At 36.9% G+C, this 25,178-nt stretch overlaps 1 protein-coding gene across 4 annotated transcripts in view; it reads left to right on the top strand.

Moving 5' to 3' along the window:
- The window catches only part of LOC126458488 (regulator of chromosome condensation), a 107,625-nt gene extending 91,395 nt beyond the window's left edge, over positions 1 to 16,230 (top strand). For all 4 annotated transcript variants that reach the window (XM_050095580.1, XM_050095581.1, XM_050095582.1 and 1 more), the window contains exons 7-9: positions 3,830 to 3,943; positions 10,406 to 10,564; positions 15,346 to 16,230. In XM_050095580.1, coding sequence (XP_049951537.1) covers positions 3,830 to 3,943; positions 10,406 to 10,564; positions 15,346 to 15,542 — 470 coding nt within the window. In that variant the 3' untranslated portion in view covers positions 15,543 to 16,230. The remainder of the gene's footprint in view (positions 1 to 3,829; positions 3,944 to 10,405; positions 10,565 to 15,345) is intronic.
- Positions 16,231 to 25,178: the final 8,948 nt, after the last annotated feature.

The raw sequence follows: 25,178 nt of genomic DNA, 5'->3' as shown, positions 1-25,178 counted from the left end.
TCACCCGGGAGAAAGAGTATTTTTAACCGGGAAATCTGGGAATTTTTTTTGCCTTGTCCGCGTATACACCCTGACAGATTAAAAATTATGTGGCAACAAATAACAAAAGCTTCATTTTGGTAGAAATTCAAAGGCTGTTATAGGAAGCAGGGGCACAAATAATTCCATATAAGTAGAGAAATGCTGTGCGCCACACAGAAATGGTTGTTAAAGAAACTTGGAAAAGTGAAGTGAGTGTAGAGTCATATTGAAAATATGATTATATCCTTGTGCTATTCAAGTGACTCGTCCACGGACCAGAGCTCAGATAGTGACAGTGTCAAGGGAGAAAGTGATTCTAAAATAGTGACATTTACCCTTTGCCTTAATTTGTCTTTATTTTTGTGCTTGTATTTCGTGTTTTTGACTGACAGGCATGTACTGCAGCTGCACAACAAATCTCACATCATTATGAAGGAATACTCATGTGCATGAGCGTAAAACTACATGCATACTACAGTGATTAGTTAAGTTGTCAAGCAGTTTATATTATTTTAATGTCGTTAGTTATTGTATTTATATTAACAGTTCAGATCCATTTTAATACTCGTTACGAATCGAATACGACAAATGAATGTGATTCATTTTGATTATTGTAAAAACGGTGCAGTTCCTGTTGCTTTTGTTGAGGTATACGAATAGTAGGAACAATCATTTTACACATGGCAGTGTATTTGTTAAGCCACAAGGATATAATGAACCTGTAAAGTAAACTCAACACCGCACATTAAAAGGCGGTGTGAGGAGATAGTCCAGTAAGGATCTACACAGCTGTTGCTACTACAGCCAAAATAAGCGCGCATGCGCTGGCAAGCCGACAACATTGCCTCCTTCCACACTCAACTGTACTTCATTCTCAGTAACTTTGTTATTCTGACCTGGGTATAGCTGTAGTTTCCTCTCCTCTGTGAGACAGTGCTAATAATGAAGATATTTCACACTGACAGCTCTGGTCACTGTTTCAAACATTTCCTTTCTCCACACCCTGCTTTGTCATAAACATGTTCACTTCATCCACAATCTGTTACTCCTTCTGACGTATACTACTACCATCTTCTATGTCCTTATGTGTGACAAGTGTGATAATATGTCTGTATGAAATGACTTATTCAACCTTAAGTTTATTGATAAAAGGAATCGAAGCTTTGAAATCGCCCAAGCCAACTACTGTAGACACTTGTAGTGCTCTCATTTGCAGATGCCAATAGTGAACTGTAGATCAGTATAATGTGTAATTGCGGCAGTCTGTCTCTTTTGAAATGAGATCCTGCTTGCCTTTTGTTAGATACATAATTTAGAATTAATCTGTAATCTGATTTACTTTTGACGCTCTTATAGTGCCTCATTAGTTTACTATAGGAATTGAAGCCATGATTGTAATAGTCTTCATAAGTGTTCCCTAGTACGCTCTCATAAACATCTTCTAATACACTGGCCTCGACTGATTGGTTGGAGATAGCCCATACTCACCTTGACTGAACTATTCCTGTTGCTATGGAGATGAGTCATGTACTGCCTGAACAGCCACCTTCGGTTCAGGTTCTTCCTGTCCTTCAAAATCAGTATATCTATCCAGTATAATGTCATTTATTTCTGTGTCATCCCTATTATATTTTTGATTTACTATGTTATATTATATATCTGTGATACAACATACCACTGTCTTGTGGTGCTAGCAGACAAGGGCAAAGTTTTGCATGGAAATGACACAGACCACTGTTGTTTTTATGATCGAACTTTACTCTAAGCATGGTTTCATGCAGCTCAGAGTATCCAAGATCAAAGGTTTCCCTCGTTAGCTTTACCAACATTTTTAAAGCAATGATCTGTTATTTTAGTTAACATACTATTGGTTGTTTTGCTCTTTTAAGTCGATATAGTTTAACCAACTTGGACCGGCATTCTAACACATCAAAGAAATGTCATATTCCTCCCAGCCTCGAGGTAATAGACCATAAACATTCACTGCCAATAACTTCCATAGCCTGCCCAAAAAAAATTCGCTACAGTATCAAGTGTGCTCCAGCAGTATGCACTTTAAGTTTTGACAAGTCTTGCAAGATTTTAATATTATCTTTACTTGCTGACTCATATTTCTAAAATAATAGTACTTATTCATATGCATGATAGGTTTCTTAGGATCAAAGTGTACATAACCTATCAGTATGCACTAAGTTCGTAATTTTATGCTATCTTGTGGTATGCATAGTAACCATTTTGCAGCATTATTCTTCCTATGGAATAAGATTCTCTTGTGCAGTTTCCACTAGTTACTGGTATTTACATTGTCCTGTTGTAAGTTAGCAATTTGAATTTTTAAATGTACATATTGTCTTTGTTATTTTTCTAAACTGTAACAGCAAGTTCTCTCTTTTTCATATGTATTAGCCTTTAAAAAATAAACTGCAAAGTGTCCTCTTTCGTTTACATCTTGATTTGCGTAAGGTCTGCAGGTAGTCTAGAAAGTGCATCTGGTACTACGTTATATTGTCCTCTTGTGTGTGTAATAGAAAATCTAAACTCCTGTAGAAAAAGAGCTCATCTTGTAAGTCTACTGTATTATAATTCTCTTATGTCGAAATGTTAATGCAGTATGATTAGTGTGTATTACTGTTTCATTTCCTGCTAAAAGCTATTTAAATTTCTTGAACACTCATACTAAAGAGATAAGTTTCTTTTTATGTTATATTAAAATTCCATTCATGATGCGTAAGCATCCTACCAGCAAAAGCTACTGGTAAGTCTTTTATTGTATTGTGTGTATTATATTCCTGAAATATGCATCAACAAAAAATCACAATACTTCACTTTAAAAGAAATTGTTGCTATTGCATTCACGGGTTGATTTGTCTTGGTTGTAACACACTGCTTCGTTGTCATCTGCTGCTGCTGCTGCTGCTACTACTGCTACTGCTGCCACTGCTAGTGAAGTCTTGTGGTGATGTGGCAAACTGTAACTCCACAGGAGACTGCCAACCTGCGTTGCTCTGGCTGGTTCTGCTGCTTCAAAGCTTTGTTGATATGAATGATTTATTTGTACCCGTCTTTGCAAACATAACACTAGTTTTTCTTGGTTATGATTGGATAATCTTTATCTTTGGTTAAACCACTTTGTGAAGCAAGAGTTATTTTACATTAAACTTTGAAATTAATTATAAAAGCCCAATAATATATGTAACTCATCTTTGAATGTGGTTTGTATTGCCTTTCTTAATTGAAGTGGTCTATTTTCATACCAGTCTTCTTCTTGTGGCAAATATTTCCAGAGTTTGTGAAGTATTCTTGATTTTGAGCCTCAGTTTAATCTTTTCTTCCAGGTTCATTTCACTCCAGGGTCACCACGTGTGGGAATTCAGTTGATGTGTGTATTACCATCTGCCCTGTACTATTTGTCAGAATCCCAACTAGATGAAACCTTCTTAAATCTTGATTAGATGCCAATCCGTCTCCAGGCAACTTAGAGCCAAAATTCAACTTTATTACATGTTGACTAAACATCAGTTAAGAGATAAGCATACGTCTTTGCCTGACATCGTATTCAGGTTATTACATTTGTTAAACAAAATGCTATTACCGAAAGATTTAATACATGTTGACATTATTGTTCTCATCGCTTCATCTTGCCCAACTCTATAAAGTTCCTCAGCTTCACCAAAATGGTCCTTCATAGTCATACAATCTGAGCTCAAACCACAGCTGACAGCCGCTGCTCCTTTGTAGCTGTCTTGCAAGGCATGTAATGTGCTGTGTTCGTTGACATTTATTTTTGATTCAAATTTTCCTTCAACAGGTGTAGAGAATCAAGTGTGCCACTTTCATCCAGTGATATCACCCTCATTTTCGGAAAAATTATGGTCACAGATATGCGGAGGGCAACACCACACATTGGCTCGTGATAATGAAGGTAAGAAAAGTTCTTATCAATTTCAGTGTTCATTACAGAACAACTGCAGTGTTAGTTTCAGTGGGACATAACAGACAGCAGAAGTTTGCTACACCTTCTTTTTCAATTATCTGATGCTTTCACGTTATTCTGTGACAAATGTTTTGCCACATTTTAACCATAATTTTGTTTTTATAATCCCAATATTCAGGTGGTCTTCCATCAACATATATTTAAATGTCATATGTAGAGCATTGTTAGTCTTCTGCAGATTCAGTGTATGGTAAATAACTTGCATTTGCAAGCTTCAGCTGTATTTATCTTTATTATTCATTCTTTTGGCATCACAGTTTTTTCTTTACTTTTTTTGTGGATACAATTTTTATAATTGTTGCCACTGTTGTTCTACTCGTAAATCAGAGTTTATTTTAATTCATGAAACATGTAGGAGCAGCTTATTTATATTCTGAAATTTATCATATAATTTCTACTGCTTAAGTAACTTTTTTATGACATTGAATTAGCATCGTGTGTTTTAGCAGCATGCTGCCATCATCATTTGCATTCCAGTTAAATGTATATTATATCAATCTGAAGTGTGGTTAGGTTCATTTGTTGTGTGTGCCACTGAGGTTGTTTCAAAGTAGAATCCTGTAGAGAAAGATGCTCACTAAAATGTATGTATCTTTCTGTACACGATTGTATTTAGACAAACAACCGCAGTGGCATCTATGGCAAATGAATCTAATCACACTTCAGATAATATAATGTACATGTAACTGGAATGCGCCTGATGATGGCACCATTATTTGATTTGATAGTAAATGCCAAAATGATTTGTACTGTAAAGCCATGTCCCATTCTTGTTGAACTAGGAAGTATGTAAATGCTTTTATGTATGGATTGCTGTATTTACTCAAATCTAAGCTGCACCTGAAAAATGGGACTCGAAATCAAGGAGAGAGAGGAAGGGGGGGGGGGGGGGGGGGAGGAGGAGAACACGACCAAATCTAAGCCGCACCTGAAATTTGAGACTCGAAATTCAAGGGGAGAGAAAAGTTTTAGACCACACCTCCAAATTGAAACAAAGTTGGTCCTTTGTAACATGAGACACAATTTAGGTCGAATGGGTGAAGATACAGCTACAGTAGTTTTGTTCGAGTCGTAAGCTTAACAGTTAAGCTTTACCAAGTAGCCATTGCTATGTGTCAGGTGCTCCGTCCATATTTATACGGGTACCCTTCCTTTTGCACGTGCTTCGTCTGGTTTGAATCGATTGCTTATTTTGCTTTGATCTGATAAGTGCTGTTTTCTTTTTTATAGGTGTTTACGCCACTCTAAGCTGAAAATGCATTATTGTACTGTGTCATGCATTGTTTGTCGCACTCTGATAATGAGTGTTTATAATCTGTCGCCGCTCGCGGCATGGCTTGCATTTGTGCACGCTACTGCAGCTTACAATAAAAAAAGAGAGGAATTGTCTAGTTAGTGAAACAATGGCAAGAGACTGCTATTTGTTGTTACTTACACTGCTGCTTTCTTGGACAATGATCAACAAGAACCAAATAATAGACTGCGTATGATAGAAAATGTTCTTAAAGAGAGTTTAGCGAAAAATTTTCTCCGTTTGAAAATCTTTGCTGATGCCTCTTTAGTACATTACATTCTGCACAGAAATTAGTGATCTTAGATTTAAAAATCTAGTCAGTTGCCGTGCTTCATTTCTGACTGTATCACTCTTTAAACATGACATGATATTTATATTCTTCCGCATTTGCTGTTTTCTCACTCTAGTTTCGTAGTTTATTAGGCACACAGGATTTAAATGAGATAGCAGCCAACACGAAAGAATACATGGCATAATGTTTACATTCTTTTACCTTTTCTTTTAATTTATTTACTGATGCAGAGGTTTTAGTGCCAGTATTTATCTTTGTGCCTGCAAAGCATGCCTGTATAACGCTACATATATTCGACGGCAGAAGTTAGCTGTGGCGGCACCTACCAACATTTTTTAGAACTTCCACTTACTTTGCTCTCGATTCTAAGCCACAGACGGTTTTTTGGATTACAAAAACCGGAAAAAAGTGTGGCTTAGATCCGAGTAAATACGGTGCTTATTCTTATACATTCTTAATGTGTAATACCATGACATGTCAAACATCCTTGTCTAAGTGATCCACAGATAAATAAAACATCTATTACAACTACTACTACTACTACTACTACTACTACTGTTGTTGTTGCTGTTTTTTCTTAATTTGTTAGCAGGTGGCAAGAATTATTTTTACGCTCAAGGGGAGATCCTCAGGAGTTGTATTGACTTTTTGAAGCCATCTGTCTGATGGTGTAAGTTAGGGTCCCAGGTATCACATCCTGCAGCGAGTTATCAAAGTGGGTCCTCATTTGCAAGTAATTGATAAAAAATAATTTCATTTGATCATATAGAGCCTTAAAATAATAGTGTTACGCAGAATGCTGGTGTGGCACAGTGCAGGTACACTTCTGATGTGCAGAAGGTTGTATCTTTGGTTTCCATCAAGTGCTTTGAAATATTTTATTTTGAACGTTTATCGAAATTATTTTTATCATTATTTTTATTCAGTTAATTGGTTTTAATGTAACTCTTTTAATTTCTAATCTTTTGATGTGTTACTTTCATCATCGTTCTGGCTTCTATTTTGCTCTTTTCTTTTCTTCTTCCCCCCCTCCTTTTTTATTTGGAATCTTTGTGCATGTGATTTTAATTATTTTTATTTATCATCATGATATTTAAATGTTTGAAAATGCTGATCTATTGATTTAAAAAAACTACAGATAAAATAATCTATTTAACATTGACTGTACATTATTTGGGTCGTAACCACCATGCAAACATTGCACTATGGACACAGTAATGCAGATGAAGATTTAATCGGAAGAAAGGATTATAAATAACACAAAATTCAAGCAAAATGAGGAATGGAAATAATGGATTCAATATAATGAAGACCTGTGTAAAATGATAAAATAGAAGAAATGAAATTGGACTTTATACATAAAAAGAAATAACATACACAAAGATTTCAAAGGAAAAAAAATAATTTGGAAGGAAAAATGAGAGTAAATAAAGTCAGTGTGGTGAAATAATGACACAGCAAAGGATTAGATATTTTTAAAAATAACATCTAAACCAAGTGGTTGAATAAAAACAACAGTCAGTCATCTTTATGAAGATTTAAAAACAGTTTCAGTGCACCTGTGGGATTCAAACCCAAAGCCTGCTGCACATTAGGAATGTATCTTAACTACTGTGCTATGCCACCATTCTGCTGAACACTACAAGGTCTAGACTCTAGAGAAACAAGTTAAATTCATTTCCATCGAATACTCGCAATTGAGCACCCACTTTGGTGAATGGTTGCAGATTGTAATACTGGAGACCGTAACATACACTGTTCGCAACTCATGGTATCGTGGTAGCGCTCTCTCTTCCTGAGCACAGGATCCCATGTTCAATTCTTGGCGGGGTCAGGGATTTTCACCTGCCTCGAGGTAACTGGGTGTTTGTGTTGTCCTCATCATTTCATCATCATTCATGAAAGTGGCAAGATTGGACTGAGCAAAGATTGGGAATTTGTACAGGCACTGATAACTACACAGTTGAGTGCCCCACAAACCAAACATCATCCTTGTAACATACACTGCCATATTCATGGCTACAAAAAGTTGGTCCCACCCATGGGGCCGCCCCTTCTCAGATTTTTTGTTTTGCCTTGTCAGTTTTCAAACCAGCAGCATCCCCACTAAGTTTTGTGTCTTTTATTTCTTCATAATAGGACAGGTTTAGTTATCTGGTGATTATAAAAACATAAATGATTTTTTTAATTTTGTAAGCAGATACAAGTACTTTTAGTTGATTGAATCCTCTCTTGTATTTTTCCAATTAATTGAGTATGCAGTTGAGTTAAATTACAGTATATTATGACCACACCCTAGATTTGACATTTAATGTCTGGAATTGCATGTGTATGTCACATTATGTGCATCAGCAAAGTAGGAATGCTAGGAACCTGACAGGCTGTTTGTATACTTTAGTTCACTGCCGTCACATCATGGGTGACGTGTCAGAGGTTCAAAAGTGATGCTAATCAGCTGTTGTATGAAAGGAGGCATTGTTGCAGACTGGCGGAGTTTGTGAGCTTTTTTGCATATCTGTGTGGTGAAGTTGTTGGGGGTGGACCAGTAGTGTCAGTCAATAATTGTTGTGGAAACTGCAACTAACTTTGGAAGCCATAAGGCAAGAGTAATTTCATACTTCAGCTCATAAGTCTTTGTTTTGATGAGGGTGTAAACTCTCTGGCCCAAGTGGTAAGTAAATTATTTTAGAGTATCTATTACAACATTTAAATTCCCACTGGCACCAGTATCTTTATTAGGAAATGGGCAATGGCATTTCAGCACAACACAATATGGGAGGAATGTGATCTTCTTGAAATGTCACAAGCCCTGAATGGATTGAAGAAGTTAACATCCACAGAATATTTCATTTAATTACTAAACTACAAAACTTTAATCTCCTCATTGTTCTTGAAGCATATCTCACTGATGTCCACTGAATATTTATGTAAGATTTGCTAACTGACATGACTGTATTCTGGAGGCATGTATTATAATCTGTTTGTGCTCTTTCTTTCTCCTTTCAGTATTCCAGTATAAAGCAACTTTACACACAGTTTGTGTTGAATGTGTAGCGGCACAGCATGTGTTGCTTTATTTTCAGTATTTATGTATGTAATAATAGTAAGTAGTTGCATCTATTACAAATCATCAGCTTTTGTTGCTTGGTGTAATACCCCACCAGCTTTAATTATTTTGTTGAATCAAATGCTTCATACACTCTTGACAGGCTATCCATAACTAATATGATTTTTTTTGTGTGTGTGTGTGTGTGTGTGTGTGTGTGTGTGTGTGTGTGTGTGTGTTTCCTCAGTATGTTTTCCTGTGCAACGTATTTGCAGCTCCAGTATTACAACACATAATTAATATTTTTAATTACTTGTCTTGTGAAATAGATTAGAATTTGATGCAGACATGCAAAATGCCTTTAAAAAATATTATGTACTTCAGTGTTACCTAGAAGTGAAAAGGTATTTTATTTTCTATGTCATTTTTCGTTTTTTACACTAAACTTTAGAATTTATTGTGAACATTCGCATATATAGCAGTTAAAACTAAAAAAAAATATTTTTTATTGAAAAGCTTAGTTAATATTTGTCAAGAAACATTTCCGTATGTTATCAAATATGGAAATTAATAAATATGCTGCTAATGAGATTCGAACTATCAACTTTACGATTACAAACCTACCGGCAAATATGTTAATAAGCCAAAATGTGTTCTACCTAAAATTGCACAGGAAATTTTTTAATCTTCAAATATGTTTTTTTCTTTTTGATAGTTGTCATACTGAATTACGAGAGTGAATCAAGCAGTGGAAAATCCAGAATGGAATGTAACAGTATTATGGAAAGAGTAGTTGCTACTCCCTATGTTGTGGAGATGCTAAGTCACAGATAGGCACAACAAAAAGACCGTCAGAAAGTTAGCTTTAGGCCAACAAGGCTTTTGTTGAAAATAGACAAATCACACACACACACACACACACACACACACACACACACAACCCGGCTGATAAGACCAGGCAATCTGGCCCCAGCAGCCAGAGACTGGTCGTGCGCACATGCCTGTGTGCATGTGCTTGCGTGCGTGCGTGTGTGTGTGTATTTTTAAGAAAGGCATTGTTGGCCTAAAGCTCACTTTCTGACAGTCTTTCTGTTGTGCCTATCTGTGACTCAGCATCTCCACTATATAGTGAGTTGCAACAATCCTTTTCGTAATATTGCATTAGGAGATTGATATTCTTAGGATCACATATGGGTGAACATAATTGAAGATGGAAAGTCTGTAATGTCCCTTATGTCTTGAACAAGTACAAACACAAAAATTTGTCAGTGAAGTTATCATAACTCAGTTAACATTTTGAAAGTGTTGTGCTCAAGTAGAATCCGTTAATTCAATTATTTATTCATACTTCCAGCATTCACCAGTGACTGCTCAGTTGTGAAGATAAGTGAGACTCACTGAAGGGCTATCCCAATACAAACCTTAGGGGCTTTGGCGATTTTCATGGCCAGTTCTTACAGGAAACTGTTTTCAGCCAACTATTTTTAATATGTTTGTTACTTGCTTGAGACAACCATTTCATTTGTGAAGTTGTAATTAAGTGTTGGTGTCATCTGTACTGCTCAGAACCAACCAGTTCTTTTCTTAGACGGGTAACACACATTTGCCATGAAATTACTTGTGTATAGGTGCCTGCAGTTTTTCTTCAGTGAGTAAGCTGTACACAGGTGACACCTTTTTTAGTTTACTTCATGGCCTGATGAAATTTGTTTCGAATACTGACATGATTAATTAAGGCATAAATGTTGTATGTTTTAGGTGGTGTTTATGTCATTGGTCGTAAAGATTATGGGCGCCTTGGATTAGGCAAAGACTGTGAAGACATCACTACACCTACTGCTATACCAAAACTTATTGGGATGAAATGCACTGATATTGCATGTGGTGCAGCAGTGTCATTTGCTGTAAATGATAAAGGTTGGTTCATGTTTTTTAGAAAGATAAATGCCTATTATTTTTATCAATTAGTTTAACAGTATCACTTCCAACATTTACCTTTGACACATAGTAGAACTACAACGAAATAGTTTGCCAAGTTTATTTACTATGTTTGCTTAGCATTCCATTACTAACCCTCAACTGCAAATGCTGGAGAGTAAGTTTCAAATTTTTATTTTTGTAATGTTGATTTTTGACATTGGGAATCCCAAAGGAAGCCAGTCACAACTCATTTTGTCCCATGTGTTGTGAAACAGTTGTCAGCCTTTTCATTCTCGTGAATGATTTGACCCAATACAGCAACTTGTCACTTTGTATTTTAGGGAAATGATAAAGTGCAAGAGTACATGTTTCTAATTCTAAGAAGCTAGGAAAATATGTTGTTGTTGCAACAGATTGACAGTGAAAAAGCCTGTAATATAAAATTGTCAGAATCAACAACACAAAACACAATGTTTCTTTTAAGCATCTATCTACAGGTGCAAAGATTGTGTGATGTGGTTACCATCACTGTGGGAACAGCTCAGCTTAGTGTTGTTGGGACTCTCTTTCACTGCATTCAAGCCGCCAATACATTTAGTGTGTGTCAATCAACTCTTCACCAGTTTTTCTTCCTTGTGAATTGAAGCTGGCACAGCGCTTAGTAAAAGACTATCTTTGATTTCCTACTCTTCCTGACACTTTTTCTGTATTTGCCCTGTTTTTGTCTTCATCAGTAAACCTATCCATACTGCTTTGTATTAACATACAACTAACACTGGGGAAAATACAATTCCAAGGCTCACATTCAGGACTGAGGTTCAAATCCCCATCGTTATAAGGTTCTCCACGGTTTCTGCAAAATAGCTTACAGCCAGTTTGCTTCCACACCTTTGCCAATTCCAAGCTTGTGTCCCATCTCTCCTGCCTGCCTCCATCTGCCAAGACAACTGCATTAATAATTGACTGTCAGTGTTGCAGTGGCCATGGGTGTGTCCATTTGTGTTTTGTTTGTGTGTGTGTGTGTGTGTGTGTGTGTGTGTGTGTGTGTGTGTGTACCCTTCTACTAGAGAAGGAGCTCAAAAGTGAGGAAAATACTGTTTTTTGTGCATGTTTCTATGTGCTACACATTGGTGAGCTATAAATGAGTGATTGCCTTTCCTTTATTTTACATATCTTCCATGAATTTTCATTGTTATGGTATACCTGTCTGTTATTTATGTACATAGATTTCGAAATTTTGTGTTAAGGTGTGGAGTTTTTACATATTGTCACAGTTGATAAAAAGTACCAATGAAATAGTATTCAGCAGCATATGGAAAGTGAAAAGCATGCCAAGAATAATGAACTGGTACATAAGAAGCAGTTTATTGGTTGATACGCTTTTGTGACAGAAGTTGCATTTTACACGTGCTGTTCTCTTTCCCAAGTCCTACAATCCCGTTATGAGGTTGTATCAAGAGAAGCATTTAAAGTCTGTCCCCACTGAGAGTGTTAATAGAGTAAAAATCCAGTTCAGGTGCCAGTAAGTTTCTTATTTTATTACGTGATCAGTTTGAAAGTCTATAGCTCCATCATCTGGTGCCAGCATAATATTAAGAAAACATAAATGAGTGGCAGTCCAGCCTATCATGAGGGATCACGCTCATGAACACCTGACAGAAAAGGATCAACTACCAGGGTGCCTATCTCAACAACCAGCAAGGAAAAAAAACTTCCTTATTGGCTGTTGAGGAGGGTGCCCTGGTTGTTGGTCCTACACTCCCATGCATTTGTTTGGCGTGGGTGTAATCCCTCACGACTGACTGGCCTGACTGCCACACACATTTGTTTTCTTGGTGACACCTGAATATGGAGCTTTAGGCTTCAAAACAGATAATGTTATAAAATAAGATGCAATTGAAGTGAATTTTTGTTCTATTAATATTTTTCTCACCTGTGGATGTTTGCCTGTCAGAGATTTTGTCCAAGTGACAGTACTTCAAGAAAGTTGTAACTAGGAAGGAAAAGTATCACAAAGCAGATGAGTAGTAATTGATGCCAGAGCAGATATATTCAATGTTACAGTGACACTTGAATGGAGAAGTGAAACTTGTGCTTACGTTATATTTCCTGCTTGAGAATAGTCAACACTATCATGATGTAAAATGTTATTAAATCATACTTTGTGCTGTGGACTGAAGTAAAATATGATTGAGTATGGCTAGTTCTTACAGTTCTAGCTTCTTATATTCTTTTTGCCTTCCCAGGCTCGACACACAACACATGTATCTTAAAAAATTAAGATCTGCACTGTGCAGGTTATTCATTTAGTCAGTCATTAAAAGATGTATACTCAAACATGAATGAGTTTGTATCTTGCAGTAACAAATTCTTGAAAAAGGTCCTGCAAGAAAAAAAAAGCGCTTTCAAATTGCAGAACTACTTAATCACCTTCTCCCATCATTATAGATAGGAACATTGTAGAAAGTTTTGCAGTTTGTGTAGTAGTTTTCTGGCTTTATGCAGAAGCTTGGATGTTTTGTCAGATGATCCCACAACTTTTAAGAAAGGCTAAGGAACTATCAGGTGAACAAGAACTGCGAGATGAACTTTGCTATATATGGACACTTCTTGCTGACGATAGCCACAATAAAACTGAATGTGATCTGTTTTGAGAAGGAAGCACAGTATACCACACTGGAAATTAAAAGTTCAAGGAACGTTTATTCAATGTCTCTGATGTGGAGGACATGGCAGTGAACAAAAATATTGATTACCATTATTTTAAAAACAGGATATGCATATCTTGTCTTTTGGTGTACAACATTCCTTTTCTGTTTGCAAATATTTGCTGAGTAATGACAGGTACTGTTTTCTTTAAAACAGCATTGAAATATTGAATGAAGATTTGTTTCAACAGTTTCCTGAATTAATAAGTGTGATTAGTGACATAATCAGTAGACTTTTCATGGCTTGGCGAAGTTTTTGGGGAGGTTTCTGATTTAATAACTTGTGTATGAAATCCATAATTTCACATTTGGAATTGGCACCTTTGTGCCTAAAACTTCACACCTCTTTTGTCACATTTTTGCATTTGAAAGTACTTGGCCTTGTGGTAAACTAAACTATAACCCTCTTAAAATTTATGTAAAGTGACTGTTCAATATACGATAAGTCAGTTCTTACTGCTCTCCAAATACACTAAGTATGCATATTTTTTTAAATGATTGGAGCTGCTTCCACTGTGATTCTGCAGTACAAAATTATAAGTAAAAGTGGAAGAAAATAATGCTGATGTCTCATATCCACAACTGATGGGAGTCACCTTTAAGTACTTACAAGCAACCACTATGTAGTGCTTTTGAGATATGACCATTCGTGTTAAAACGAAGCTCAGAAAGTAACTGTAGCTTGCTGATGGTGAATGTTTAAAGAAACAGTGTTGTGAATAATTTGAAATTTCATGTGGTAATTGTTAAAATTAATGTAATTTATTAAACAAAATTGATACAAATGTGACCTCTACAGGTTCTTGATGTAACCTAGTCCTGTTACTGGCTGATGCTACAGATCAGTAGCCATCTAAATACTGTTATACACCGTCATATTACCAAGAAGTTTAAATTTCATAGACATTCCAAGAGATCTAGTAAAAACTGTTGTCTTTAGATAATTTGCACATATGGTGAATGCGCGCGCGCGCACACACACACACACACACACACACACACACACACACACAGAGGTTTATCAATTTAAAAAAAGCTTCTTGAAACTTCAGATTAGATTACCATAAGAGCTGGATGCACATCATCAGCCAGTAATCTGACAAGGATACATCAAGAACCTGTAGATGTTCAAGATGTAACAGTTTTGTTTAATAAACCACATTGATCTTGTCAAAAGCCAAGATGCAATTTCTTCTTTCCTTTGTAGTCTCTCTGGGCCTCATCTCAGTATCCTGTCCTCTGGGTTCACTTCTCAGTAATTACGCAATGTATTCCAAAGCGCTGTTGTGGATGGCTGACTCTGGCTACTGATGTACGTTAGCTAACTAGAGTCCCCTTTACTCACGTGTGTGTGAATGACGTGACTGCCAGATTTGGTATATAAGTAATTGCTCTGGTACTGTTACTCATTCACTGAGATGCCTCACTGTCATGTATCTTGTTGGTGTTCAACTATTTACAAGACTGTTTTAGATGTGGAAACTGATTGTAAAATGAATGCAGCCAAGATTATTCATGTCTTAGATGGTCCTCCTGTGTTTCTCAATAGGTGCATTGATTTTGCATTTACTCATGTTAAATGCAAAAGCTGGTTATGCTTGGCATACTGTTGCTATCATCCGTACTGATTCTGCATCATGTAGATTGGCTATTAGTTTGGAAAATTTCCCACCACATGATTTGATTGCATATCAAACTTTTATGGTAACCCAATTGGAAGTTTAAGCAAGAGCTGAAATCTCAGGAATTTTTTATTGATAAATCTATTTGTGTGCATACTTGTCTTATGTGTACATGTATCAAATCACTTCATTCCATTTTTGATAAGCAGTCCTCTCCAGAAATGACTTTTTACAGTTGGTTTGCAAAATTTCATCTTGGTCTTACTTTTATAGGGAATGAGTTCCGTAAACTTCAACCAAAATGTGTGTTGTGTGCTACTTCTTTAATGTTTTTTACACTATGTAGATAATGTATTGTCCTGCTTGAAATTAATATCTCAAACTGAACCACACTAATTTAATGTGTACAGTGCATCTGTTGTCAACATCTCTTAATTTTTCTTTATAGGAGAAGTTTACGGTTGGGGAATGGCAACAAATGGACAGCTTGGAAAAAGTGGTGATGGAGACGATGAGAGTGATGTGTATGAGCCACGACAAATCAAAGGAAAGCAGTTACTGTCACAAGTGGTGTTGAAAGTGTCAGCTGGTGGACAGCATACTGTGTTGCTTGCTAAAAGTGCTAAAGTGACAGAGGAAAAATAGTGCAGTTAGCAGTTTTGAAATTGTATCAACTTTGTACCAAATTTGTGTATAGGGAAAAGTGTTTTTTGGCTGTAATGTTAATAACTAAAAGTCCAGTTCAGTGTTCTTCTCTCCCCCGACCCCCATCCCCACTTGTTTTCTAACTCATTTGACTACATGCAAAGTTTACATGGTTTGACATTGGCACAATACTAAAGGAAAAGGAGGAAAGCAGATGATACGGAAGTTTTGTAAAACATGCTTGTGTTTCACAGTGAAGATGAATTTTCATTTTAAAAACTCAGATTTTTTATGTTGTAAATATTAAAGTCCATTACTTGAATATATGTGTTAATGACTTCAGTCTTCTATTTATGATCACACATTTTGATCTGTAAAATTATACTGATTGAAACTGTTTTATGTACTCTACTTTGCCACATACAATGGTCACCACAGTAATGGTTATGTTTGATAAAATATAATCGCTGTACAGTAAGATACTTTTATTTGCCTTTTTCTCCTCGATACATAACCTGAATGATTTGTATTCTTTTGGAAAACATTTTGGCAAATAGTGGAAAATTCATTTTAAATACTTGTTCTTTTAAGTGGTAATGTTCCTTTGAATCAAAAGTGTAACTGTTAGAAAGAAACACTTTCTAAAATGAAACAACTAAGTAAATATGATGATTGCCTTTCATTTTAATTTAGTACTTTTATTATTTTTCCTGACATTCTTGTTTTATTATTCTTTTTCTCGTTTGATTTAATATCATTTCCTGCCTCCAGGTAACATACTGTTTTACTTCAGCTAATGCACATAGTGTTTTATGTATTATCACCACTTCTTTCTCTTCCTTTCCTTCTTTCTTTGTGTATAGTTCAGTTTTGCCATCTACTGACCATCAGTTTCCTGATTTGTACCCCATTATCTTTAGTTTATCTGTACCACTTGCATTTATTCTTTCTTGATTCTGTTTTCCTCATTTTCTTAGGTTCTTCATGTTTCTGCTTATGTTTTATAACATCATTTCAGAAACAACTGTATTATTTTGTCGGTTTGCATTTGGCCACTGGCTTTTCTAGGCTGTGTTCTCTAGTTTCACAAGCTGCAACGTAATCGTGAATCCGAAGCAGTGATCCAGGTACTGTCCAATGTTTCTTATTCCAGTCTTTGATCACAGTATAAAGTCCTTTGTTGATGACCAGTTTCAGTCAGTAATGACCATCTTCAGATCTGTTCTACACAAAGTCCTAATGTGATAAAGCCATAATGGCATTATCAAAACACATAAATATAGGCCACATCGTCCACACAGTCATTTTGCTAAATGCTACGTGATAATGCTTTGCCGAGTGTATTTATAAGTTTTGACAATGCCATTATGGCTTTATCACATTAGGACATGGTGTAGAACAGATCTGAAAATGGTCATTACTGACTGAAACCGGTCATTGTCGAAGGACTTTATATGGTGATCAAGGACTAGAATAAAAAACATGTGTTCTCTAGTACACAACAAATTATCAGCAACCAATATTCCATAATAGATTTAAATAAGAACATAACTTTGTGATGACTTGCGTTATTATCGTACCTGGTGATGTGATGGTATTTCACATCTAACAGTTGATTGAATTACATTGTGGTAATACCATGCAGGGCCCAAAGAGTTCACATTTTATACCAGAGATTAAATTATCGTCTCAGGGTGGGGGTGGGGGGATGATCACAGCACTTTAGAAAATAAAGAGACAAATAGCTTGGCATTTTGAAATTTCTCTCCAAGATTAAAACTTGAAATTGTGTGCCAGAACATGACTCAGACTCAGAAACTTGAGTTTGTTTGAAAGTAGGAAACTGGTAGTACCGGCCGAACACAAGCTGAGAGGACAGGTCACGAACTATCTGTAGATAGCTGAGTTGATAAGAGCACCGCTCGTGGGAGGCAAGGTTCTGTGTTTCCCAGTCCAGCATATGATTCTGATCTGCCAGGAAGCTTCAAAGCAGCGCGCGCGCACACACACACACACACACACACACACACACACACACACACCACTGCAGAATGAAAGATTCATTCTGGCAGCCTGGCATTTTACTCTGTAGCCTTCTGGAATTCCTTCAAGGCAGCTAATGAGATGAAGCTGAACTCTAATCAGTATTGTGTCTATACCCTTGATGGTCCATGGAAATGGAAACTTGACTGCTGAATAGCTCCAGAAAAGTTGATTACTTTCATATAGGATTGGGTAATAAGTGCGCCGAAAGACACTTCAGAACTTCATGGTGCATTTCTCATTAAATATACCTTGAGACTTTCAGAAATGTAAGTGTGCTTCTAACAACATGATTCTCCAACAATCTGTATATAACAAGAAGCTGTGATCCTTGTGAAATGTCTGAATAGGCTGTCATAAATAAAAGTGGGCCCTTCTATTCGCGGCAAATAGCATATTTGCAATTTGGTAGGCTTGCAACACCAAAAATAGGTACTATTATTCTGGCATGAGCAGGACAGACTTTCCTAATTGGGGAGGGGGAGAGAGGGGGATGGCTTAAGAATATTTAATAAATGTTCCAGAAAATAAAGTCCACTATCAAGTGTTCCCATGGTATATTACTTCCAAAGACTAAAATAGGATTGGCATGATGAACCATTAAATATATCAGGGTAGTCAGCATTAAATCTGCTTTGTAGGTTACTAGTGCAGGAATGACTAATCAGTAATAACTAGAACTCAGATTCTTATTTAGTTTCATATTTTTTCCTTTGTTTCTGTGCACATGGAAAGTATAAATGTTCTCGAATTGTGTTGCCAGTGTTGTATTTCTTGCACTGCACTCGAGTTTCAGGCAGCTTGCTGCCCTGCTTGATCATTGAACTCTGAGAGTTTGTTTGTAGTCACTTTTACTGTTGCAGGAGTTGTTATTGTATTCGTTTTTTTGTTATTTGTTGTGTGGTACTAAAAAATGTCGGAAGTTTGTCAATAGTTAAGAGTGAAAATTTTCCACGTCTTTCTCTTGGCCGTACAAGATCAGTTGAGATACATGTTAAGCGCTTTACATGCATACTTTGATACTGTAAATCTTATTGCTGACCTGCTACTCTTTGTTAACAGCAGACAACTGTTGCAACTCTGAACATAAACACATAGGCTGTTGTGAAGGTTGGCAAGGAACTGTTTGAGAAGTAAAAGCAAGCTGAAAAAACACAAGCTGGAAACTCTTTGTGGTGGGATTTTACTATGGGCATTTCTGGGGCCATGTGTTGATGGAGAGTGAGAATGAAGCTGCATGACTATGCCGAGGGTTTTGTTGTTTTTTTTTTTTTTTTTTTTTTTTTTTTTTTTTTTTTTTTTTTTTTTTTTTTTTTTTTTTAGGTATATCTTTGGCACAAATAATGATGAAGTAATGTGGCTTGATGAGACATGAGTCAATTCTGCTCATGTTGTCAAGCAGTGTAGGCCAGATGACGTAAGTAAACAATAGAAACAACTTTCCACTAAGAGGACAGACTTATTATTTGTCATGCATGCACCTCAAAGGATTTTCTGATTTTTTAAATCAATGAAGACAAGTGATTATTGTGAAGAAATAAACTGTATTACATTTGCAACATGGTTCATAGAATTACTCATTCAAAACCTGGGAAAACCGTCAATAGTTGTCCTAGAATGTAGTTAATGCTACTTACCATTCAGTTGTTGACGAGGCACCTATCACAGCAGAGGAAGGAGGACGTGATTGGCTTCAGTGTCATAACATCGATCTAAGTGACAGCCTTAGAAAGGTGGATCTTGTGGTATGAATCTCTCTCCATAAAACACAGTTCTCCATATAGGAAATCTAAAATCTGACGAACTATAAGCTACCACCTTACCACTGCCATTTCAATCCAGAGTTAAAATGACTCCCAATTAAAAGGTTACATAGCCTGGCATAATAATAATAATAATAATAATAATAATAATAATAATAATAATATACCCTATCTGCAACACTCACAAAATAAGCTGTTAGGACCATAAGAGTGAAGATTGCAAGAAGGCTGACAAACATACATAGAGCATTGGTTGTAAATATTATTTCATTAAATAACAGTGACAATTACAGTGATACTTCAAGCATATGCCATGACAACAAGAGTGGTGTCAGAAGTGTTTTTGAATTATCACCATAGAAATGAAGTGTGGGCAGTTTCAGCTGCTGTTTGAAGTGCGCAACTTGCAATGGAAAGTAACTATGTAACAAAATTATAGTTGTGTGAGTGTTTACATTTTAATAAGGCAGTCTTATCAGTAAATATCTCCAAAAGAAGTTAATCTCAATACGAGAGAAGGAAAGTTGCTACTTACCATATAGCGGAGATGCTGAGCCGCGATAGGCACAATAAAAAGATTCACACAATCATAGCTTTCGGCCATTAAGGCCTTTGTCAGCAATAGAAACACAGGCGTGTGGCCGCGCGAGCGCGCGCGCGCCCACACACACACACACACACACACACACACACACACACACACACACACACACACACACTAGCGCAGCTTGCACACACATCTGCAGTCTCAGAGAGTTGAAACTACACTCAGTCTCAGTTCTCTGAGACTGCAGATGTGTGTGTGTGTGTGTGCGTGTGTGTGTGTGTGTGTGTCCACTACTGAAAAAGGCATTAATGGGCGAAAGCTATGATTGTGTGAATCTTTTTATTGTGCCTATCGCGGCTCAGCATCTCCGCTATATGGTGAGTAGCAACTTTCCTTGTCTCGTATTGTTACATTCCATCCTGGATTTTCCATTGTTTGGAGTTAATCTCAGGAATTCAGTCCGTATAACATAAAATGAATATTACTGTTTACAATATAACTGCTGCAATACTGAAGTAATGTTTTTTATGTCACTTTTCTTCTTTCTCCCAGTATTGGTTGGCCTATTTAATATAAATTTTCACACCACAAGAAACATGCATAAATTTTATATTAGATATTAGTAGATGGATCACTAAAATAAATAACAGGTTAATTTTTCTTAACAAAACTACATGGGTGACCACTTAGTGCCAGGTGCGCAAGCAGTCCATTGCAAGCCATATTTAACAATAACTATCTCATGTTAGAAAAGTCTGGCAGAGTTCTGGTTTGAAGTAGATGAAAATATGTTGTATTTTTAAGATTTCATTCACTTACATGTTCACCTAACTTTAGTAACAAAAGAAGGTTTCTTTCGTGCTGAAAATTTGGTAATATTTCCAGAAAATGCATTTCCATGAACTGTCTGGATATTGTCTTAATAATTTTGTTGGTGCAAATAAAACAAATGAAAACACAGTGCAGGTCTTACAGAACAACTGATGCTAGTTAATGTGAGTAGTTTGCAAGTTTGAGTGAGATGAATGAAACGTAAGATTATGCACATGTTCTGTGGCAGGACATTGTAACTCTGCTTTGCACCTTAACGTGTTCCTCCCAAAACTGTCAATCCTAAAGCAATTTTGAACCTACTATAGCAACCATACTCTGTCCCCACTACATCCCTAGTGTCCTCCCCCTCCCCCCCCCCCCTCCCAACCTACCCTGCTCTTCTTCCTCCTCCCTGCTCTATGCCTTCTCCCTATCCCCAATAGACTGATGCTCATGTCAATCGCACTAGGGCCCCAGAACCTTCTTTTTTCTGTGCCTGCCAGAGACTCAATGCCTCCTTTATGTGGTGAGTAGCAATATATCCTTTCCATATTACTGTTATACCATCCCGGACAGCCACGTCATCCCTCGAGCTTTTGTGTGTGTGTGTGTGTGTGTGTGTGTGTGTGTGTGTGTGTGTTTTTTGTCCTTAGTGTAAGATGGATTAAGTGGAGTGTAAGCCTAGGGATTGATGACCTCAGCAGTTTGCTCCCATAGGAACTTGCTACAAATTTCCACCCCAGACTTTCCTTTGTTTATCAAGAATTTCTTTTTTCTCGAATTCCCTCAAGCTGAAGTACTTTTAAGACTGTATTTTACAGGTTGTGCTACTACTTAATAATTTAACTTTACTGGAAATCAAGAATGGCTTTGAGGATGGTTGCCAACAAAATGTCCACATATGTCCATTGTTTCATCGACGGGTATCCATGTGTGGTGGTTACTATTGCAATCCTACAGTAATTTTGAACAAACTATAAAGTTGTGATGCTTTGGTGAGGGGGGAGTACAGAATAGGAAAGGACTATGCATATGCACTTGATGGGACAGAAGGCGTCTGTAGTACGGGAATAGGAGCAGGAAAGGGGATACGTGGGTGGACAGGGACAAACGAAGGTTAAGTCCAGAAGGGTTATGGGAATAAAAGGATATGTTGTCGGAAGAGTTCCCAATTGTACAGTTCATAAAAGTGGGCATTGGTAGGAGGAATCCAGATGGCACAGGCTGTGAAGCAGTTGTTAAAGTGAAGCACATCCTTTTGAGTGGCATGTTCAGCGATGGGGTGGTCCAGCTGTCTCTTGGCCACAGTTCAGATGTAGCCATTCATGCAGACAGACAGCATGTTACTTGTCATACCTTCAGCTTAATTTGTGAATCACTTGGCTGCTTTCACAGATAGGAAATGCCCGTAACAAGTAGAATAGGTGGTAGTGGAAAAATGTATGGGGCAGGTTTTGCATCTAGATTTATTGCAGGGACATAAACACTAAGCCAAGGGGCTGGGAGCAGGGACGGAGGAGGATATTGTGTAGGCCAGGTGGACAGCGGAATACCAGTGCGGGTGTGGCGGGGAGGATATTTTTTATTTCAGGACCTGCTGAGAGATAAATTGAAACTCTGAATGTAGAGAGGTAGTTGAAATATTGATGGATAATGTGATTAAATTGCTCCATTCCTATGAGTCAAGAGAGAAGTCACCATTTGGGCCGGATGGAGCATATGTTGGAAAGGAATGGGGGTGGTAGGTGATGAGAGATGGCTTGGGAGCTCTGTTTCTAAACAAGGTTTAGAGCGTAACTTTGAACTGTGAATGTCTCTGAAAGACCCTCAAAATTTTTGGGGATGGACCACTTGTCACTGCAGATGCAAGCACCGCGGGTGTTCTGCTGTATGGAAGGGACTTCTTAGTGTGGACTGGGTGGCAGCTGTCAAAGTGGAGATATTGTTGGTGGTTCATAGGTTTGATGTGGATGGAAGTACTAATGCAGCCATCCTGGTGTTGGAGGTGGCATGTTAGCCTTCACCTGGTCTTCTGTTGAGTTACTAAGGAACGTTTTTATTAATTTCAATTTAGAAAATGATCTTTTTGCCATAGCAAAAATAACTGGTAGAATCAAGTACAGCTGATGAGGGCTTTCCATACATCAGGGAGACCATTTATAAAAAAGTATTTTCAACAAATAAAATTTTTGAAATCTTTGACAACAATTTCTTAATTTTTAGATGCAAACCTTTTTATGCTAACAAGTTCATGTGAAATATTTATGCTGAAGTCTTTCATAGTTTCTAACTGCCTTTTCTGCGCTTTTCCAAATTAAAAAGATCAACATAACATAAGACAAAAAATAATCGTTACATTTTGTAGATTGGTGCAGCATTTGGCACGTTTGCTTTAATTATTGACAGCAAATACGAGTATTTGCCACTCATGGACATAACACCATCGTGTCCTTGATCTCTGCAGATATCCAGCTGTATCTCCTCAAAATCAATTATTACTTCTTTTTCAAAACTCAGCAACATGGCCCCTTTACCTCAAGGTATCCTAAAAACAATTTCTTTATTTCAAACTCTTTTTTTCTGTCTGCTTTGCTTAAAACTAAGTCAAGTACGTTGCAACACCAAATTGGTCCTTGATACATCAGGGGTTGTGTCTGCCATAAGTGAAAAGAATGGCTGCTATTTAATTTCACTGATGATCCACTCTAAAATAGAATGTTTTAACAGTCGTATCACTTCATTTTGAATTTGTGGGTTCAAATAATTTGTATTATTTTTTCATTTGGAATATATGTCCTCAGAGGAAGATCATATCTATAGAGATGGTCTATTATATTTAAGAAATTTCCACCCTATTCCTCTATTTCTGATCAATAATGACTGTGGAAAACATACTGACACAGAGCTAATGCCCTTCTTACATGCAGCATTCTAGAAATTATAGCTCTCATAAAATGCACTACAGTGCAAGATACTACATGAAGCTTTTGACAATGAGGGATGTAGTTCTCAACTAAGGATTAAGTAACCCTGATATTCCGGAAAAGTTATAGCATTTAAAAAGCTATTGAATTTTTGTTGTACACAGTGTCACTTATTTTATGAAAGTCATGTTGAAAAGCACACAGCTCTGAAGAACTCTTATTGTGCAGACAGTTTCATCATCAGCCCCTGAATCAAACAGAACAGATTCAGTTCTACCCTAAAAACAAGCACAATTGGCACAGCATGCGTTAACTCACTTGTTCTAATTACCCAATAAGCTACCTTAGAATATGTGTGTGTAGTATATTATGATTTAAACACCATTCTGTCTTGTGTAAGGTTAAATTTGCTTCTAAATACCTACATTTGTTATGTTAGATCTGAATGAAATTACAGGTTCAACGTATGTGTTGGATATCAGTAAACAGCATATTTTGAAAATCCAACCTGTTTATTAAAGTAAAGTATTAAGTAAACACGTCCAGAAGCTGATAAGACACTTAACCTTTTGATCTTGTTATACTTACTAAACATTTCTCTATTCCTATCAAATGCCAGAAAAATCAAAGACTAAGATGTTCATGCCATATGTCATTATTTGTAAAATCGTATGTTTTATATATAATTATCAGTGTCGTAGAAATGTTGAGTAGATATGCTGAGAAAAATAGGATGAAGCATCTTTATCACCTTATAGATACAATAGGTGTTTTCATAGAATGAACTGTTGTTATTATGATCGAGTGCTTAATAAAATCCATCAGATATATTCAATGTGTAATTTTATTTGTGTCTGACATTACAAAGATAACATGTTCTAGACTTGAGACAGAATAATCGTTATGAAAACTATGATGATGTATTAAACCCACATGTACTAAGGCAATGATTTCATGCTATTACGGCCAAGTGAGTTACCATATTGTATTATGTCAATTATCTTGTTTTCATGTTAGAATTAAATCTGTTTTATTTCTGTGTGATTCATGGCATGATCTTGTAGATCAAAATGAGTAGCATAATAAAGAGAGGTAGAACGAAGAGCAGGAAATGTGCAGCACACTTCAACTGAGGCCAAGAAGCCTAAGAATGTACAAAGTGTTACGAAGAAGGAAGTGCTGCTGCTAAGTAGTAGCCATGGGCGAGGTGTAGGCCCTCAGTTACAGGAAAGTTTAGGGGCAGCATACCAGGCCACCAGTATCTTCAAGCCAAATTCGGGGCTAAGTCACGTGATAGAAGACCTAGGGTCTTTGTGTAAGGACTTTACAAAAGAGGACCATGTAGCGATAGTGGGTGGGGTGGGAAACAGTTTGGACAGGGATGGGGCATATGACATAGGTGGTGACCTGGACAAGATAGCTTCCCTGACTCATGGCACCAACATACACTTTGTTGAGCTGTTCCGGCGTCATGATCGACCACACCTTGATGGAGCTGTGTGGTGAATCAGTGTGGGGTTAGGGATGGCTCTGAGGACAGCCAACT

Source organism: Schistocerca serialis, chromosome 2, assembly GCF_023864345.2.
Source record: "Schistocerca serialis cubense isolate TAMUIC-IGC-003099 chromosome 2, iqSchSeri2.2, whole genome shotgun sequence".
In the NCBI taxonomy this organism is placed as follows: domain Eukaryota; kingdom Metazoa; phylum Arthropoda; class Insecta; order Orthoptera; family Acrididae; genus Schistocerca; species Schistocerca serialis.
The sequence above is the reverse complement of the archived record's forward strand: the minus strand, read 5'-3'. Positions and strand labels throughout refer to the sequence as shown.